At 51.2% G+C, this 20,528-nt stretch overlaps 1 protein-coding gene across 1 annotated transcript; it reads right to left on the minus strand.

Moving 5' to 3' along the window:
- Positions 1–6,229: 6,229 nt before the first annotated feature.
- On the minus strand, positions 6,230–20,183 carry MYOC (myocilin). The gene is made up of 3 exons (XM_030303145.1): positions 19,500–20,183; positions 9,484–9,609; positions 6,230–7,558 (listed from the first exon to the last, which is right to left on the minus strand). The coding sequence occupies exons 1-3, from the start codon at positions 20,059–20,061 to the stop codon at positions 6,774–6,776; spliced, it is 1,473 nt and encodes a 490-aa protein (XP_030159005.1). The 5' UTR covers positions 20,062–20,183; the 3' UTR covers positions 6,230–6,773.
- Between the last annotated feature and the right edge of the window lie 345 nt (positions 20,184–20,528).

The following is a 20,528-nucleotide window of genomic DNA, read 5'->3' on the forward strand; positions in this document are numbered from 1 at the left end:
TTCCATCGTTTCTCTCTACCAACCCTGCCGCCTGTGTGTCATAGGGGAGATGGAACCGCCGTTCAATGTCATGTTCTATTGCCCAGTCTTCCAAGTCACGACTTTTGAAATGTGACCCCCAATGGCTGTCTAGTTGATGAGGGTATCTACCCATGGTCGTTAGTTTTTCTCCCCTAAGGGTGGCAGCTGGGTTGGCATGGCTCCAGGGGAAAGCTTGGCTTAGGCCACATGCAGTGTCCACACAAGCCAAGGCATCTTCGGAGCCCTCCTGCAGAAGGAGGGGGCCCATATAACCAGTTTGTCGATCCCTCATCAGCTGGGAACTCTGCTGGATGGCCCCAGATTATTTTGGTAGTTGCCTTGGGCATTATTGAAAACAGGCAGGACGTGCTTCTACTGCATTAACCACAGAACTTCAAGGGCAACCTGACATCCTTGCCAACACGCCACCTTACCGGGCCATGTGGTGGCCACTCCTTCTGTGCACCCAGCCTGCTGCATCTACTGAAGAGTCAGCAGATGGGGTTCTTACCGAGTTAGGGCATCAGCTTCCTAATTGCCAGGGGATTTCAACGCCTCGTGAGCTGAGACATGGGGAACAGTGAGGACTGCCTCAGGCTCTTGCAGATGCCCCCAGATGTCTTTCTACGTAGCCTGACCCCATAGGCTTATTCACGGTCATCCATCCTGTGCACTGTCAGAGCCATCAGTGCAAAGAGTGGACGGCCAGGGCTCATGATAATCACCAGCCAGGCCGCTCTGAGCCCAGCTTACTGGCTGCTGTGGGAGAGGCTGTACCCAGAGGAGTGCTGTGTGCACTGCCAGGAGCTGGTCCTCTATGGGGGTATGTGGGGCTCTGTCCCCTTTCAGAGCTGAGACCAATATCCTAGGGGTACTTTCTCCTTCTATGTTTTTCTCTGCCCCAGTGGCCAGTCCACACCTTCTGGAGTCACAGACCCATGTAACTCAGCGACAGCCCTGCTTGGGAGATGCCCAGAGCTTTGATCTGCTGCGCTGGTATTTTTGCTTTCTCAAAGATGGCTTGTTGCTCTGATGCCCCGTCCCATACATGCCCTCTCTTTCCCAGGGAGCATAAGGATCAGAGGCGCTGTGCCAAGTGGGGATCAAAAGTCCTCCAAATTCCAAAATCCCTACAAAAACACGCACCTCTTTCACATTCTTAGGGATTAGATACGCTTGTGCCTTACCAATCACAGCTTGTGGAACAACCCAAGTCTCACCTGACCAGACAACTCCCAGAATGTTATGGCAGTGCCTGGGCCTTGAATTTTCCGTGGTTTCACTCTTCATCTTTTTTTTTCTCACAGATGCTCCAACAGGGGCCCCTGGCTGGCTCAGTCAGATGAGCATTTGACTCTTGATCTTGGGGTTGTGGCCTTGAACCCCATGTCGGGTGTAGAGATTACTAAGAAACAACAGCACAAAACGAATGGTCCAGCCAAGCCTGCTAGGTGTCCCACAGCTGAGGCAAATCCTCACATGTCTTTACATCATCCATGTAATGGGCTCACTTTCCTGGTGGGGAAGGAGAATAGGGACAGGTCTCAGACTGTGCAGGTGGCCTTGGGAGAGCACTTAAAAGGTTTATTATTGGAGCTTCTGGGTGGCTCAGTCAGTTAAGCATCAGACTTCTGCTCAGGTCATGATCTCACAGCTCATGAGTTCGAGCCCCATATTGGGCTCTGTGCTGACAGCTCAGAGCCTGGAGCCTGCTTCAGCTTCTGTGTCTCCCTCTCTCTCTCTCTCTGCCCCTCCCCTGCTCGTACTCTGTCTCTCTCTGTCTCTCAAAAATGAATAAAAGTTAAAAAAAAAGTTTTTAAGGTTTATTATTATCCCTCCCACATGAGGCAAACTGATCTTAGTTATCAGAAACCTGTCAGAGTATTTTTTTATTGCATTTCCTTGAAGACGAAGCACTTTGACAGGAATAATCTCCCCCCCAAAGCATCAGAGTAAAACAGCAACTGTCTGCAAATGACAAAAGACTTTAAAATGGCTGTGGTTGGGGCACCTGGGTGGCTTAGTCACTTAAGCGTCCAACTCTTGATTTCGGCTCAGATCATGATCTCAGGGTCATGGGACTGAGCCCCGCATTGGGCTCCACACTGAGCTTGGGGCCTTCTTAGGATTTTCTCTTGCTCTCTTCCATCTCGATGCTCTCTCACTTGCTCTCTCTTTCTCTTAGAAGAAAATGAAAATAAAATTTAAAACAATCTTGAAAATCAATGGATTGTATCATATGTCAGGAGATGATAAATGTAATGGAAAGGAAAAATTGTAAGTAATCAGACCGGGTCAGGAGGATTGGAAGTAGCAGAGGAAACAGCTGGTAAGTTGTAGTTTTAAATAGGAGATCTGGTTTGGCCTCCGTAGGAAGGTTCAGTTGAGTAAAGACTTGAAGCCTATGAGGAAGTTAGGTGTGCAGACATCTAGGCAGAGGGAATGCAGGGGCCTCAAAGTCAGAGTGTGTGCCTGGAGTATTCGGGGGAGGGCAATCAGGCCAGGGCAGCCTGGCTGGAGTAGAGTGAATTGGGGACATTTGTAAAAGGTGAAGTCACAGTGGTGGGAGAGACCATGGGGGACTTTGTAAGGACTCTGACTTTGACTTTGAGCTGGGAGGCCGTGGAAGGTTTGACGGCCATGGAGGTCTGGAGGCCATGGACGGAGGCACGATCTGCCTAATAGTTTAATGGGGTCATTCTGGCTGCTTTGTGAGAAGGCTGGCTGGGAGGAAGGAACAGAATCACCTCAGAGGCTGTGTAGCCATTCAGGAAAAAGGCAATGTGAATCTGGACAATTAGCAGTTGGTGTGGTGAGAAATGCGGTCAGATTCTACAGTTACATATTTGAAGATGGAACCGACAAAAGTTTCTGATGGATTTGATGTGGGGTTTTGAGAGCGACGAGTGAAGGATGACTCCAAGAGTTTTAGCCTGAGCAATTTTGGAGGAATGGAATTTCCACCGCTCCTAGAAGAACAGATTCGGCAGGACTGAGAGGGGTGGGGTAGGGAAACTTAGAAATTCAAATTTTGCTGATTCGATATGCCTAATAGATAATTTTTTTAAGATTTTATTTTTAATCTCTACACCCAAGAGGTTTTAAGTAATCTCTACACCCAAGAGGTTTTAAGTAATCTCTACACCCAAGGTGAGGCTTGTACTCATAACCCCAAGATCAATAGTTGCATGCTTCACCAACTGAGCCAGCCAGGTGCCCCTGCCTAATAGACATTTAAGTGGAGAGATCAAGTGTGCAAATAAATATATGAATCTGGAGTTTAGGGGTAAGGTTTGGGCTGAAGGTATAAATCGGGGGTGGGGGGCAGTTATCAGCATAGATGCAGCCTTTAGAGCCATGATGCTAGCTGAGACCAGAAGAATGAGTAGGTCATGAGGAGACCATAAATCGAGCCCAGACACACTTCAATCTTAAGAGATCGAGGCTATCTGGTTAATTTTATGTGTCAACTTGACTGGACCCAAGAGTCCCCAGATTAAACATTATTTGTGGGTGTGATGCGAGGGGATCTTCAGACAAGATTAGCCTTTGGCTCAGCGGACTCAGTAAAGTGGGCTGCCCTCCCCGGTGTGTGTGGGCGTCATCCAATCCATTTAAGGCCTGAATAGAGCAAAAAGCTGGAGGTAGGAGGAATTCACCCCTTTTGCTTCCTGCTTGCCTGCTTGAGTGTGGATATCTGTCTTCCCTCCTGCTGCACTGGGATTTATGCCATCAACCCCCGCCCCCCCAACTCTCAGGCCTTTGGACCCGGACCAAATGACATCACCAGCTGTCCTGGGTCTCCAGCTCACAGAAGGCAGATCGTGGGACTTCTCAGCTTCTACAATTGGCATGAGCCAATTTCTCATCTCTTTTCCTACCAGCGTCTGTACCTCCTGCTGGTTCTGTTTCCTGACTAATACAGGGCAAAGGGAGGAACCAGCAAAAAAGGTCAAGAAGGAGCAATCAGTGATGTAGGGGGAGTCTAATGTCCTGGAAGCTAAGCGAAGAAAGAGTTTCCTTCTTCCCTCTGTGCCTCCTTCGTCCATCCCCTTCTATCCCAGAGGCAGGAGTTGAGAGAAGGAAAGAACAGGAGTCTTGGGCAGTGCAAGCAGGATTTGCCTCCCCTGTCTCCCCACCCAAAGGTGTCTCCTCACATTCCGCTTTTCATTCAAAAACCCGGCAGCCGCAGGTGCTCAGAGGGGTGAATAAGTTCATGCATTCCTACTTCTGGGCTTTCTCTTCATTAAGAGGCTGCTCTCAGTGGGGGGCAGGGCTGATATCTAGTTGTCACGGTCTGAATTGCGTGCCCCACGCCAAATTCATATGTCAAAGCTCTAACCACTGGGACCTCAATGTGACCACCTTTGGAGATAGATAGGGCGTTTACAGAGGTAACTGCGTTAAAGTTGGGTCATTGGGGGTGCGCCCTATCCAATTTGACTGTTGTTCTTATAAAAGAGGAGATTAGGACACACACATACAGAGGAGAAGGAAGACGGTGTTTAGATACAGGGAGAAGGCAGCATCTACAAAGTCCACTGACACGCTGATCTCAGACTTCTGGCCTCCGGAACCGTGAGAGAAAAAATCCTGTTGTTTTAGCCCCTCCATCCGTGGCCCTTAGTTATGGTGGACTGAGCTGACGAATACACCTTTGGAGAGACATCACACCCGTTCCTCCACAGGCGTGGCATGCATAGCCTCGATGAGGATCGACTCTCAGAGGGGAAGAAAAGTTAAATTCTTGATCTTACTTTCCAAAGCACACTCTTTGTACCCCTCCCCGCCCCCGTTTGTGTGTGTGCTCGCTCGCTCTCTCTCTCTCTCTCTCTCTCTCTCTCTCAAAAATAAACATTTAAAAAATTTTAATGTTTATTTATTTTTGAGAAAGAGCAAGAAAGAGAGAGAGAGAGCAGGGGAGGGACAGAGAGGGAGACACAGAATCTGAAGCAGACTCCAGGTTTGTCAGCACAGAGCCCAACATGGGGCTCGAACTCACAAACTGTGAGACCATGATCTGAGCCAAAGTTGGACGCTTAATCAACTGAGCCACCCAGGTGCCCCTATACAAACATTTTTTTTAATTAAAAAAAATAAAGTCAAGATTTTGACTTTTAAGAGCTGGCACTCTTGGAAATCCAAAGGCTGAGCCCTGTTCTCATGAACAGGATTTGAGAAGATAAATAAAGGGCTCAACTGTCGCATCCCTGCTGGCTGCATAAAGCCTGGGGAAAGCAAGGGGAAAGGGGAGCAAAAGAGAGCTTAGATTCTAGAGCGTTTCTGTCAGGTCTTTGTGTCCCACACGATTTGGGGCATGAGAAGGCAGAGCGACTCATTCTTGCGTCCAGGTAAATCCTGTGTAGGTGGCGAAGGTCCAAGAGAAGTGGCCCTGCACCCACAGAAGAGCAAAAGGGAAACTGAGGTCGATCTAGGAGAAAGGGCCTGAGCACCCTGGGTTTCCGGGGGTGCAGGAGAGCTCCTGATGGGACAAGAACAGGCTAGAAGCAGGCCACCTGATGGGGCTGGCCGTCAGAATGTGGAGGACACTGGGACTGGAACTGGATACGGAGACATGCGTGTGGGCAGCAAATTCTGGACCCTGCGCTGATGACTAAAAGCAACTGTGATAGGAAACCCTGGTTGGATTCCTCTCCCTCCGTGCCCCCGTGCCCACACCCTGGCTCTCTCGAGCACAGGTGCCAGCTGGAGGAGGAAGAGGGAAAACCCGAGTTGACTGAAGACCTGCTAGTGGGACAGAGTCCGAGCTGAATTGGCAAGACGGGGTATTCTACCATTAGGTACAATGGCACCGCGAGAGGGCAATGAAGTTCGGTTACTGAAAATTAGTGGCATAAGATTTGCTCCCCTGAGGCTGTGGTTTATGAAATCCATGCCCATGACAGCAAACAAGAACCAGCATGGAGCCAGGGTGAAGACAGGGTGAGCTGGGGAAAGACGAAAAGACAGTTTGGGAAAGGCCACGAGCACCAGGAGATGGGATGCGGGGGAGGGGTGAATTCCACTGTTTGGCTGGTGTCATCCTGGGTGGCACCTCAAAACCAGGTGCAGGCCTCTCAGTCACGCGGGCACGCGCACACACACCCTTAGCATCCGGCAATCACAGCTCCCAACCCAAAGGAATTATCTGATGGTTGGAATCCGTACTCTCCTCCTAAGCAAAGTATCCCACAAAGTTCAAGGTGGATGGTGTGTAAGATCACTTTATTTCCCAGGGCAAAGGTTATGTGACACCCACTGGACCCCGCGTGAAGCATTAGAAGCCGACTATGCATATGTTCGGCACAGGTTGCAGGAGCTGTCCCTCCTCTAGAAGTGCCGCTTTGTGTCATGGCTAATGGTAACCGTGCGACGTGCAGGGAATGACCCTGGACGCCACGACGGGGCGAGCTGTTCTGCCCAAACTCTCCTCTTTTAGCCAGGGAGGGCCTTTTACAGAAAGCCTTGTAGTTTTCACGATGAGACGACTATGCGTTAGAGCTTTGGCCCCAAATCACCACCAAACTTGAACCGTTTTGGGTCAGCCCCGTGAAACCTGGCAGAAGAAAAGAATATGTATTGTGAAACCGTCTAAACCCCCCGGTGGCTATTTCCACACAGACGTGGCGACGAAGCGCATTCTTCTGGATTAGTAACGAAAGCTCAGAAAGCAGAGAAGAGCCGCGTGGGCTTCGGCTGGCTGGCTCTCCCCTCAGGAGCCCTCCGAATCACCTCCCGGTAGGAGGGGCTTTTCACATCTCAGAGAGCCTGAGGTCGTAGGTGACCATGTTGAAGTTGTCCCAGGCAAAGAGCTTCTTCTCCAGGGGATTGTAGTCCACCATGCTGCTGTACTTGTAGCGGTTCTTGAAGGGGACGGTCAGGGCCCTGCTGCGCCCTGTGCCCGTGTCATACGCAAAGTTGATGGTGGCATCGGGTGCCGAGTAGCTGCTGACGGTGTACAAGTGGCCGCAGATGATGAAGGCATTGGCCACTGACTGCTTTCGGATGTTAGTCTCCCAGGTTCGTTCAAGTTCCAGACTCTCCGGGTTCAGTTTGGAGAGGACGATGGCGCCTTTGGCCTCCTGGGTGCTGTAGATGACCCAGAGGCCCGTCTCGTCCACAGCCAGGTCAATGTCCGTGTAGCCGCCCCAGGAGTACGGGAACTGCCCGTGGTAGCCCGCCCCGGGGATTTCCTTCTCAGCCTTCACCGTCTCGGTGTTGAGCTCATATCTGATCACGGTTCTGGACTCGGCCCCCTGGAAGTAGAGGCTCCCCCGGTACACCACGGCGCCCGTGCTTTCCAGCGGCCTGGGCAGCACGTGAACCTTGGAAGGGTAGCCCTGCAGGAACTGGCTGCTGAGGTCGTACTCGAACACCTGGCGGATGTCCGTGCCCACGGTGTCGATTCGCCACGTGGTCTCCTGGGTGTAGGGGTAGGCGGGCTTCGGGTCTCTCATCCACACGCCGTACTTGCCCGTGATTGTCTCAGCTCTTCTCAGGGTGAGCGGCTCCCCTACCCAAACCAGTTCTCCGCATCCTGGTGAATGAAAGGCAAACCGTCGCGTAAAACGCCTTTCCACCACCTTTCCACCACGTGGAAGCGGTAAAAGCCAGAAGGCCGGAGACAGAGCATCTGGGTTTGAACTCGGGCTCCGCCAGCGCACCTGGGTGGCTCCGCCAGGTAGGCATCCGACTTTCGATTTCGCCTCAGGTCATGATCTCACGGTTTTGTGAGTTCGAGCCCCAGGTCGGGATCTGCGCTGACATCATGGAACCTGCTTGGGATTCTCTCTCTCTCTCTCTCTCTGCCCCTCTCCTGCTCGCACTCTCTCTTTCTCAGAAATAAATAATAAAAACTTTTAAAGTCAGGCTCTGCTATCCACTGGCTGTGTGACTTTCAGGTCCCTCAGCCCCCTCGACCTCGGCTCTCTCATTTGTAAAGGGGTATAGTGTTTTGGGTAGTAGAGATGTTGGAAACTTTAAATGTAATTATACGTGTTAGGTGCTTGGCATAGAGTAAATGCCCAGTAAATATTATGTGCTCAATATGCCGTATGGATTGAACTTCTCCTACTCGCTGTCGGTTGTAAAGATGAAGGCTGTACCGAGGGCTTCAAACTGTGTTTCTAATATTTGATTTAAGCCGGGTGGGAACTCATGGGTATTCATCATACTACTGTTTATGACTTTCCTGTCTAATTTACTTCATTTTGAAAAATGAAACAAGGGGTTCCTGGGTGGCTCAGTCGGTTAAGCGTCTGACTTCAGTCCAGGTCATGATCTCACAGTTCGTGAGTTCGACCCCACGTCAGGCTCTGTGCTGACAGCTCAGATCCTGGATCCTGCTTCGGATTCTGTGTCTCCCTTTCTCTCTGCTCCTCCCCTGCTCACGCTCTCTCTCTCTCTCCTTCAAAAATAAACAAACATCCCCCCCCCCAATTTTTTTAATTAAAAAAAAAAAAGAAACAAAAATCAAGTCATTACAATAAACTCTATAAAATGAAGTTCTTCAAGCCCTAACCAATGGACCACATAGTTTAGGCACCATTTAAATACAATAAAACCTGAACATAATTTTTTAAATGTAGTGAAGAAATGGTTGAAAACTTAGATTCAGTGGAAATAAATGCAACGGATCTCTGTGCTTTTCTCAATGTCCTTCTAGAAAATGGGAAGTCTTTGCTGCTCATGTCTCAGGGAACCCTACTCTGGGTATTTCAAAACTTCCCACCACCATACATGCTCTTCTGCTTGGAATAATTGTCTGTGACACGGATAGTCACAGTTTCTGAAAACCATAGTGTTTTTGCCTTAAAGTCAGGCTTTCAGGAAACACTTGGGAGAGGGGGCAATACCTCAGGACCCAAAGTTCAGAAAAGATACCTTTAGTAACAGAGCCAGTCGGTTAAGCGGTTAAGCGTCCAACTTCAGCTCAGGTCATGATCTCACGGCTCACGAGTTCGAGCCCCGCGTCGGGCTCTGTGCTGACAGCTCGGAGCCTGGAGCCTGCTTGGGATTCTGTGTCTCCCTGTCTCTCTCTGCCCCTCCCCCGCTCATGTTCTGTCTGTCTGTCTCTCTCTCAAAAATAAACATTAAAAAAATTCTTTTAAAAATAATTCTATGTGGCAATCAAGTGGGTGAAATAAACATATCTCTCCTCTCCCCACCACCCCTCACCCCTCACCCCTCCCTAAGCCTCCACCCTCTGCAGCCCAGCTGAGCCCACCCCCCCCCCCCACGTGGGTGATGAGATGTAAGGCTTTGCTAGGGAAAGGTGGAAGCCTGCCAGCATGCCCTGGAAAGCTGGCAGAGAGGGGCTCTTCCTCTCCCCCCTCCCTCCTCTCTGCCAGGGCTCATTGATGACCTGCCCTCCCCCCAAAGCGGGCTGACCAGCTCTGAGCACAGAGCTAGTCACGGATCAAGACCACATGTGTACAAAAGGGAAGAAATTTAATTTTATACCAGGGTCTCCCTCTTCACTCCTGGGATGGCCAGATGGACTCTCCTTCAGGATTCGGGAAGCAGGAACCTCAGTTAACTCTGACTTCAGTTCCTGGAAGTTGACGGTCTCCACGTTCCATTTAGAAACTATATTAAAAGAAAGAGACAAACTCGTACTATGAGGAAGAATGGCCCAATGACTATGTTGAGGATGGTATTTAAATAGGCTTCCGGAGATAAGATGATGTTTGAGATTTGTTTTAAGATAGTGCCTGGCTGGCTCAGTCAGAGGGCCTGTGACTCTTGATCTGGGGTCATGAGTTTGAGCCACATGTTGGGTGTAAAGATTAATTAAATAAAACTTTAAAAGGAGATAACAAGGGACGCTTGGGTGGCTCAGTCAGTTATGTATCCCAGTCTTGATTTCAGCTCAGGTTATGACCCCAGCCGGGGTCATGGGATCAAGCCCCGAGTCGGCTCCACACTGAACATGGAGCCTCCTTAAGATTCTCTCTCCCTCTGAGGCACCCGGGTGGCTCAGTCGGTTGAGCGTCCGACTTTGGCTCAGGTCATGATCTCACGGTTCATGAGATGGAGCCCGACCTCAGGCTCTGTGCTGACAGCTCAGAGCCTGGAGCCTGCTTCGGATTCTGTGTCTCCCTCTCTCTCTGCCCCTCCCCTGCTCACACTCTCTCTCCCTCTCTCACAAACAAACATTAAAAAAAAAAACAACTCATCGGACAGCTGTCAGAACTGGGGTTCATGTTCTCTCTACTGTTATGAATGTGTGGAAGATTTCCATGATAAAAAGCTCACAAATAATACATTGCATAGCGACATGCCTAGCACAGAGTAGGGTATTCAAAATAAAATAAAGTAAGCTCGTGCCCCTTAAAATAATTCCCACTAGCGGGTCTAATTTATTAGCAGGTGATTCTGGGATATTCAGAAGGCCCTTAGCATTTTCTGGGATGCCTGAAATTCAACAATTAACAACTCCCTGCATGACATAAGGTTCTTCCTGGTCATGATGCAAATGTTCCTATAAGAAGTAATACATTCAGCTCTACATGGTCAATTGAAATATGCTGTCAGAACCCTTTCTGAGACCAGTTTTGGGCCAGGAGAAAGTGTGCAGGGCTCCTATAGGAATTTATGGGCGGGGGCGGGGATTGTGCATAGAGAAGGGAAGGGGGGTGTGGGAGACCCTGGTGAGACCTAAAGTTACCACACCGTGTCACACACTGCTACTGTGGGTTAGGGTTAGTGTTATACAGGAGTCCCTGGATCCAACAAAAAAGCAGCAGCCACCGCAGGTACGTCTGGTGAGGCCAGCAGATCAGGAGCTGATCGCTGATGAAAAGAACTGATCCCAAGTGGGAAGGCACACCCACACCCTAAGGCCCACATGGGGAAGTGCCAGGGGTCACTCAGGAGGGAGGCGAACATGGACAGGAGCCTTTACTGTTTTTTCCTGTGGGAAGGAATGAGCCAGGCCAGGTAAACAGGCTTAGGATTGGCTGGCGTGAATAATTTCAGCAGGCCTGGGGCATAGGGGCTGTCCCTGGTTGTCTGGTACCGGGCTCGGAGGAGACGAGGGCAGGCGGACGGTGCCCTTGACTGTGATCACTGATAGAGGCCGGGTGGGGCACGGATGCTGGGTGGGTGGGCTTGCGTGTGAGAAGCGAGCTGGCAGGTGGGTCAAATGCTGTCTCTAGGAATTGGCTAATCTGCGAGGCCCAGACGTCAGAGCATCAGAATAAAATGCTTAGAATAGTGGCCTGTTCTCTTGCTGGCCATCTCAGTCAGTTCTCGGCCCCCGGGGTGACCGTCCCACTCGGGGTTCCCACGCCACTGTCCCCAAGGGCAGTCAGTGTGGTGACTGGGGCTGGGCTCCTGCATAGCGGAGAAGGTCAGGCAGACATTCTGTCTTCTGTCACTTGTTAGCTCAAGTTGCCTTTCAGGCACATTACAATGGAATGCTTAACCCTTCTGGCTCTGCCACATTTCATCAGTCTTCAGCCACACATTCTTCGGTGAACGACAGTACCAGAAGGCGGTGGGGAACACTTCCTATCCAGCCTAGAAGCTCTCAGGCTTGGGGTGCCTGGGGAGCTCAGTCAGTTGGGCATCCGACTCTTGATTTCAGCTCAGGTCATGATCTCATGGTTTGTGAGTTCCAGCCTCTCATCGGGCTCCGTGCTGACAGCTCAGAGCCTGTTTGGGATTCTCTCTCTCCCTCTCTCTTTGCCCCTCCCCAACTCAGGTGCGTGCACATGCATAATAAATAAATAAACTTTAAAAAAAAAAAAAAAGCTCTCAGGCTTGTGAGGGGCTGTGTAGCTGAGCTGTGGCCCCCCTCCGGCTGCCGCCTGCCCTGCTCTCTGCCGGCCTGTGACTGTCCTGAGGGCCTGCATCCTCCTGCTTGGGTGTCCCCCAGTCCAGAGTGGGCTGTGTGAGCACTTGAGAGCCTCCAGCCAAAATGTGTGGCCAACTGAGGCATCCTAGCTATGCAGCCCAAACTCCAGGGGTGAGTGGGGACACCCCCAAGGACATGGCAGGTCTTCAGTGTCCCCAGTCTCGGGGAGCTGCCCATCCATCTAAATAGCCAGCCCCTCCGGGACACCTACACTGCAAGGTTGTGCCGGTTGTGGAGATACAGGGTGAATGAGATACACTTGTCCATGGCCTTGAGGAATTCATGGGCTGGCTGAGGAGTCACATGGGTTCACTCCAGGCTGCTTTGGGAACAAGGTCCCCTTGGACGATACAAATGTCTCCGCGAGCGTCTTGGGAAATGAATTTGGTTCCCTGAATCTCCTTCTGTCTGCCTGAAGACCTACGGAGGTGAGGAAGCTCCTCTGCTCTTTACTCCCAGCTTGCCTTGACAGGGCAGAGGCTGATTCACTAGCTCACGGGTATTTTTCCCAGACCAACTTGGGGACTGTCACCAGCCACTCCTTCCTGTCCAGGGCTGGCGACCCCCACACTTGAGCCAGGGAATTGGTGCTGCCTGTGGGCAGCATGGCAGAGGGGCGGGGTGTCTGAGGTTCCCCGCTCTTCTGTGCCACCAGGAGGAGGTAAGAGTGAGGGACCTCTTCCTCTTCGAGGGAAGAGCAGAGCAGTTTGTAACTATTCCTGCTTCCTGGAGCACAGGCCTCCCCACTCTCCGTCTGCCTCTCCCGCCCCCACACCTGCTCTGTTATGCCTAAAACACAGCGAGGGAGCCTTGACCCCTGGCTATGGGGAGCACCCCCCTCACTCCCCTCACCCCCCCCCACCCCCGCCATGCCTGGCTGACCTCTCAGACTGAGCAGAGGCAACGTCTCAAAATCAGCAAACTCCCTGAGGTGAGCTGTTTGCTTTTCCTCTGTACCTTTCCTTGGACCATCACGGACCATTCCTCAGAACAATTCCAAACTTCTTTTGTTTCCATTCATTCTCAGAACACCGGAGCGAGTGTAGGCAGTGTGAGGTGAGAGACAAATACTGCAGTGGCAGCTGTACAAAACTTCTAGAGAGTTCCCTTGCCCCACCGCAGGTCCCCACCTTTCGGCTCCAGGACCCACGGTTGCCATACTAGGGTCACTGTGAGCCACGCGGCCCCTGTGCCAGCCCCTTCCTCTGTGCATCTGGTGCACAGTGCCTTATCCTGTGAACGTGACCGGGGTGATCACGGGGCGTAGCGACTTACTGAGAAATAGACACAGGCCGAGAAAACGAAAGGGACACGCCTGCAAATCAATGAGAAGAAAATTAAGAGAAAGGCCCTCTTTACCCACAGAGGGGAGAAAGTGGGGGAAACAAACCCGAACAGGCATTCTCCCAGGAGACTTGCCCGAAGACAGCTGACATACTGGCCCTGAAATACTGAAAACAGATGCTTTGGGGAAAGGGATGATTAACAGGTATTTATAGCTCTTTCCACCTTTTGAAGCAGTTTCATATAAGTTCTTTATGTGATCTGATACTTTCACAGCTTTTAAAAAAAAAAATGGAAGAAGGCTTTAGGGCTGCAGTCCGCACCTCATGTAATTATTGCCACCACTTACTACGTGCCTCTTGCGAGCCGGGGACTGTGCTAGGAGCTCGCTGTCATTACCTCTCTCCCACATAACAGTCCTGATGCGGACGATATTCTCTTCGTTTTGCAGAAAAGGAAACTGAGGCACAGGGAGGTTAAGTAACTTGCCCGAGGCCACACAGCTGGTTAGTGGTGGGACTAGGATTTGAACCCGGGTCTGTCTAGGCCATGGCAATTGTGAACCTTTCCTCCCTGCGGTGGGGAGGTTGGTCGGTTATAAATTGATGGCCCCTCGGTGCCAAATGCACACTTCCATATATGTTTTCTGAAAAACGAGGCATTTCTCCTTTCAAGTGAGCACGATGTCAGGCTTCCTCAGTAGAGGGCGCTGGGGGGAGATTGTGGAAGGAAGTGGGGGGGGGGGGGTGTGGAGGGAGGCTGGGTTGGCCGTGTGAGGGTGAGGACATCTGGTGGAGTCCTGCCCCAGCCAAGACTCGGTTCCTCTGCGACCCTGCAGCCTCGGCCCGGTCATGACCTTTCCACAGCCCTGTCAACACGGAACCCAGAGTCCCTGCAGAGGCCCTCCGTGCTCTGCCAGCCTCCTCTACAGGCCCCCAGCCGGCTCCGCAGCCGTCCCTGACCCCAGTGTCCCACACCACGGTCACCCTCCGGAGACGGCCATTCGGCTCCAGCCTGGACAAAGTGGCCAGCTTCTCTGCTATCCGATGGGCTGGCCCTCACCTTCCTCTGTGAGGCCTGACTCGGTCCAAGTTTGTCCTTCCTCTGGGACCTTCCCTCAGCCCGAGGGTGCCAGGTAGAGCTTACTTATTCAGCTCATGTTGTGCTTTCATTCTACCTGATTCTTTCTATTAAGAGGCCCTGGTGGGGACGCCTAGGTGACTCAGCCAGTTAAACATTGGACTTTTGCTCACGTCATGATCTCATGGCTCATGGGTTCGAGCCCTGCATCGGGCTCTGTGCTGACAGCTCAGAGCCTGGAGCCTGCTTCGGATTCTGTGTCTCCTTCTCTCTCTGCCCCTCCCCCTCACACTCTGTCTCTCTCTCTCAAAAATAAACATTAAAAAAAAAAAAGAGGCCCTGGGGCACCTGGGGGGCTCAGTTGGTTAAGCATCTGACTCTTGATTTCAGCTCAGGGCATGATCTCACGGCAGTGAGTTTCAGTCGCCAGTCGGGTTCCCAGCTGAGCTGAGCATGGGGCCTGCTTGGGATTCTCTCCCTCCTTCTGCCCCTCCGCCACTAATTCTCTCTGTCTCTCTCTCTCAAGCATATAAAAATAAATAAATAAAAATTAAAAAATAAAATAAAAACTAAAAGGCCATGACGTAACCCGCAGCGTGGAGTCTATGTCCTGACTGGACGCAGACCCGTACCTGAGGCTTTTCCAGCAGCTTCAGACAAGCTGCTCAGAACTGGGGGGAGTGACTCACTCCTGGACCCGAGCTCAGATGCCAGCGGGTGGCACGCACAGCTCCCAGGTGGCACACACTAGGGAGCCCAGGCTTCTGGCCGGCTGCCAAAGAAGAGGTGGCCCCGGTGTGTGGCTGCTGCTGAGTTCCTTTCCTGGTCCCACCGAGGTCCTCACAGCTCTGCGCAGAGGGCCCTTTTCTTCCTCCGTCCCCCTTCCCTCTCTCTCTCTCTCTCCCCTGTCTCCCTGCCCCATCCCCACGCCTCTCCTCCCTCTTTGCCAGAACCACACCTCACTTGCTTTCTTAGCAGTAAACGAGAACCATAGTGAAGCATTAAGTCAGGGAATGGCTTCCAGAACGACAGCAAGGCCCTTTCTCGGTTGGCAGGTGGGATGGTAGGCTGACAAGTCAGCTGGCTGCTTCTAGCTTGTTTCAGCCAGGAGCATCTGGCAATGGTGAGCTCCCAGGGCAGAGCCGTCTGGCATGAGGACAGAGGCCTGTGGGAGAGGGTGCATGGGGGGGTGGGGTGTGCAAAGGCTGGGAAGCAGCTGTGTGAAGGAGCCGGGACTGGGACTGGGCCCGAGTCGTAGCTTCCTAGTTCGGGCTTGCCACGTCCCTGCTGTGTGACTTTGGGCAAGTTGCTCGACCCCTCTGAGCCTCAGTATTCTTAGTTCAAACTATAAACAAAATGTCCTCGATAAAAATGTGTCAAAATCAAAATTTCTCCGGAATCTTGAAAAATCGCTCATATTTCCTTCCGTACGTGGGGAGAAAACAAAAAGAGGTTATGAAAATATTAAGGACTGTATTGTATCCAATAGCTAAAAAAATTTTAGGGCTTTTATTTGTTTGTTTCTCTTAAGATTCAGTCCTTCCGTGGTTGAAAAGTTCATGCCTATTGCAAAATTCTGGAAACTTTCTGCATGCTCTGCCCTTTGTCCCTTACCTCTGCTTTGCAGACACATTCTAGGGAGCTTAAGCCAGAAACTCCCAGGAAAGCGAAGATTAGCCAGCAGACTAATGTCCCGGGTGTTACGCCAACACGTACTGTCTCTGGGATCAATGTGCATGCCAAAATATTATGTACGGGTAAACGTTATAATCATTAAACGGCGTTTTGAAACAGTAGGGCAGCAGGAGCGCAAGAAGCCCTTCGTCACGACGCATTTACTGCGCTCAGCGTGCTGCCTGCTTCTGCCCGCTACCTGTCATCTGCATGGTCACCCCCACAGGGGATTGCTATCTGCAGCCCTTGCCTTGAACACCTCTGGTGCTCCTCCTCATGTCCTGCCCACCTTTTCCCAGCCATCGTCGTGGCAACCTGTCGTGTGCAGGTGTCATCGGCCGGGACCTGGCTTCCGCTGCCCTGCCCCAGCTTCTCTGACTCCACAAGAGCCAGTCTGGTGCCCACATCTGTGCATCATGGGAGCGGGATCCACGAATGAAAGCTCCCTCCCTCGGCTGCATTCTTTTTTTCTTTTTTAAAAATGTTTATTCATTTTTGAGAGAGAGCACAAGTGGGGAGGGAAAGAGAGAGACGGGGAGAGAGAGAATCCCAACCTAAGCAGGAGTTTCGCTGCCCGCACAGAGCCCGACGCGGGGCTCGAACTCACAAACCGTGAGATCATGACCTGAGCTGAAGTCGGACACTCAACTGACTGAACCACCTGGGTGCCCTCATTCTACACAGCTCCCCGGCAGGGCTTGGTGGGGTCAAGCCTCCACCATCCACTGTGGGGACCCACTGGGGAATGCCCCCTCCCTCCTTACGTGCTCGCTTTCCTTCTCTGACTCTCTCTCCCCTGCCCCTGATTCCTGATCTCCCTGGGATTAGACCCACGTAAATCACTGCATAAAAGCCCCCACCCCAGGCTTCTGTCTGGGAAGTACAGACTGAAGCAGACGCAAAGTAAAGGGGAAAGTGGGCTTCTCTTGGGACACTGCTAACTGACTCTGAGAGATCTTGTGGTAATCTGTGTTTTTCTCTTGGGGCTTATTTAATAGGTTTCCAGACACTTTGCTGCAAAATTATTATGACAAATTGTATATATACTATCTCAACTCTCTCACACACGCACGCGCGCGCACACACACACACAGACACACACCTGAACAAGGGGTTTCTGTGATTCTAAGAAGATCTTTTTTCTATGTAACAATTACACCATAAAGACAGTGGTGGTGACAGTCTGAATGGCAGACGAAGAAAAAGTCCACCTTCTGTGGCCTCCCTGGGCTGGGCTCCCGCATCCTCCCCTGCCCTCACCCTCAGTTCTTGCCGCCCCTGCATCGAGCACAGCCGCACTTAACCTCCAGCTGCCCAGAAAGCCCTTTCTTTACCCTCAGATTTAAGACCTCGAAGCCTATCTTTGGTTCCAAACATTTCTTTCCCTGATGTTTAAATGCACACTTCCTGTTTTTTACCATTAGGTTCTATAAACCAGGGGTCACCTCAGGGTCCCCGAAGGGCCGCTGGACCTCAGGAAGGGGAGGAACTGAATTTGAGTTTTGGCTCTGCCTTTAGCTGGCTAGGTGGCCATGGACCAGCTCTGGGCCTCAGTTTCCACATCTGCACAAATGAGCCAGTGGATCAGATGCTTTCCAGGCCACTTTTGCAGCTCTACATTCTTGTGCTAATGTAATTTCCTGCTCTTAAAAAAAAAAACCCATGGCTAAAAAGAGTTTCCAAGCTTGGAGTTCACTCTAATGGGCTGTTGTCCTTATTTCAAAAGTAGAGTAGCTGGAAAGAACAAAAAGAAATGTAAAATTAGAGAACACATCTCATAAATTCCCCAAGGCTTGTTAAATGACCACAGGACAATAAAAGGCTGTTTATTTGCCTCTGTTTCCACACACACACACACACACGGGTTTTTGTTGAGAATGTGACTCCATTCACTTCACAGTCTGAAATAAGTAATCTTCATAATGTTCCTATTAATACTAATTCTTTTATTTGTGCTCAAAGACTCGAGTTCAGCAAGTTTTAGTGCGACCACTGATCACCGAGCAACCCGGGGCCTTCGGGCCTCATTTTCTTTTGTTGTAAAATTTAGCATCAAATCTCTTCCAACTAGAGCAATACGGGGTCTTTAAAAATCTTTTCCATCTTAGAGTTATTTCGTGAGCCCCACAAACATCCTTCACAGTAGACATTCTCATTAGCATGTAAGGGGTAAGAAGTCAAGGTCCAGAGGGTAAAGGACTTGCCCAAGGTCACATACAGGCTTTGATGTTTGTCAGTCTCGCTTATTTGCAGACTTTGCCTTTTATGTAGAAAGCCTTTTTAGAAAATAATTTCCCATTGTTTTATTCTGATGATCTCCAAGCCTTTGGAAAAGTTGAAAGAATAGTACAATAAGTCCCCCCCTCCTCGCCACGTGCTGTTCACAGAGAGTCACCAGTTGTGAAAACTTTGGTGCACTTTTTTACCTTCCTTTCTGTCACTCTTTCCATATTTACAGTCTTTGCTGAACCGCCTGAAAGGAAATTGCAACCATTCTGACACCTTTCCCCTAAGGACTTGAGTATGTACTCTCGGAAGATACTCTCCCTAACCACCACACCATCTCTCGCCCAAGAAACTGAGCAGTCATCAATAGCATGACCGTAGAAGCAGCCGATATTCAAATATCATCAGTGATTCCAAGCCTGTCCCTTGTAGCTTTTTTTCCCCTGGATGTAGGAGCCAGTCCAGAGCCAGGCACTGCATTTGGCCACCGCATCTCTCTAGCCTCCTTCAATCTAGAACAATCCACCTGTCCCCTTTCTTTCTTGATGGTGACATCTCTGAAGAGTCTGGACTAACTGTCCCACAGCTGGATTTCCTTGCTTGTTTCCTCCCGATTGGAAAACTTCTCCAACAGTGAATATTTGGGAGCACAGCTTCAAAAAAAGTGACACAAATACTATCTTCCCAACTAATGGGGAGAGTGTGCCCCCCGTTGCAGCCAACACTCACGGACTCACCTTCAAGCAGGGACAAGGATGAACAGCCCAGCATCTTAGAAAGAGCCACCTCAAGGAGTTGCCTGGTGACTTAAAAGCAGAGGTCCTCGGATTGGGCAAAGAGGCCAAAAATTCGCAAAGACAACATATTGAGGAACCCAACAAAGAGTCACCACCTCTTTATTTTGCCAAGAAAGGACATGAAAAAATCCCCACCGTCTATCATGATTTCATAAATTGATTGTCAGGTCATTTTAACAACAAGAGGCAGGAATCACAGTCTCCAAAGAAAGATCCACCGAAGGGGTAGTTTTCTAAAAAGCCTAGTGGGGAACCTTCTACTGATCATCTACATATACGTCTCACCTGGTCTCCTATTTCTCATTTTACCGTCACTGTGAGAACCGTCTCGGAAGCCACAAGAGCTCGGGACCGCTGACCCGAACAGAGCTCCCAGGAGCGAGATGACTAGTAACCTGTGAGGCTGATTGCTCCCCTGGATTCGTCTGCCTCGTGCTGGACGTGCAGCCTCCGGGAGAGAGGGGAGGGCGGGAGAGCAAGCCTGGACCACCTGTAACAGGTCACTATGAGCCATGCCACCTTCTGGACTCGGGGACCCCGTCACCCCACATTCTTACCTTCCCTGGAACCTGATGGCACCTCCTGAGGGGTGCTGCGGGCCTGGGGACACTGGCCCCTTCTCAGCCTTGCCACCTCCTGGCTTCTGCTGTCCAGCCTCCGGGCCAGATCCTCGTTCTCTTCCCTCAGTCGCCTCTTCTCTTCCTCCAGAGCTGACTTGTCCCGGAGGAGGTTGCTGTAGGAAGCCTCCAGCTCCCTGTTTTGGCTTTCCAGCTGTTCTCGCTCCCTTCTCAGGGTGCCCAGCTCCCTCTGCAGCCCCTCCTGGGTCGCCGAGGGCCCAGCAGCCTCGTCCAGGGTCAGCTGGTGGACGAGGCCCTCCAGGGACCTGAGCCGGGCTTTGGTGGACTCCAGGTCTGCCCGCTGGGCACTGCTGTCTCTCTGCAGGTCCTGGATGGCTGACATGGCCTGGCCCTGCTCGGGGCAGCTGGACTCGTTGGGGCTGGCCACACTGAAGGTGTACTGGCATCGGCCACTCCGGTCATTGGCCTTCCGGAGCTGGGCTGTCCTGGCCCCTAAACCCCATACCAGACAGGCCAGAAGTAGCAGCTGGATGGCTGGCATCTCGGGCCTGCAGCGGCAGTGATGTGCAGAGACCGGGCAAGGCTTCCCCAGGACAGCTCTCCTCCTCTGGGAGGTGTCTGGACGGGTGGTCCTGCCGGTGCACGCCTTGGCTTCACAGAGGTTTATATATACTGGAGAGCCACCCCTGCACTGGAGGGGGGAGGTGGCCACGTGAGGCTGGGTGGGGCCATGCACAGGGGAATTGTTTTCTCACGGCCAGCAAAAACTCTTAGAATATGACACTCCAGAAGTCTGTTTTGAATTTCTTTGAAAAAAGAACGTCTCGCTTTATGCACCCCGTATCCCTCTGATATTCTCCCCCATATCCCCACCCTGTCTTGTGCCCACGCATTCACACGCGCCTACTTCATCCAACGGGAACTACTTGTGTGTCAGTTTCAATAAGGATTTATTTCTGGTTTGTATTTCCATTTACTCTGCAAACTCTATTGAGACCTGCTCTGTGT

Source organism: Lynx canadensis, chromosome F1, assembly GCF_007474595.2.
Source record: "Lynx canadensis isolate LIC74 chromosome F1, mLynCan4.pri.v2, whole genome shotgun sequence".
Taxonomy (NCBI): domain Eukaryota; kingdom Metazoa; phylum Chordata; class Mammalia; order Carnivora; family Felidae; genus Lynx; species Lynx canadensis.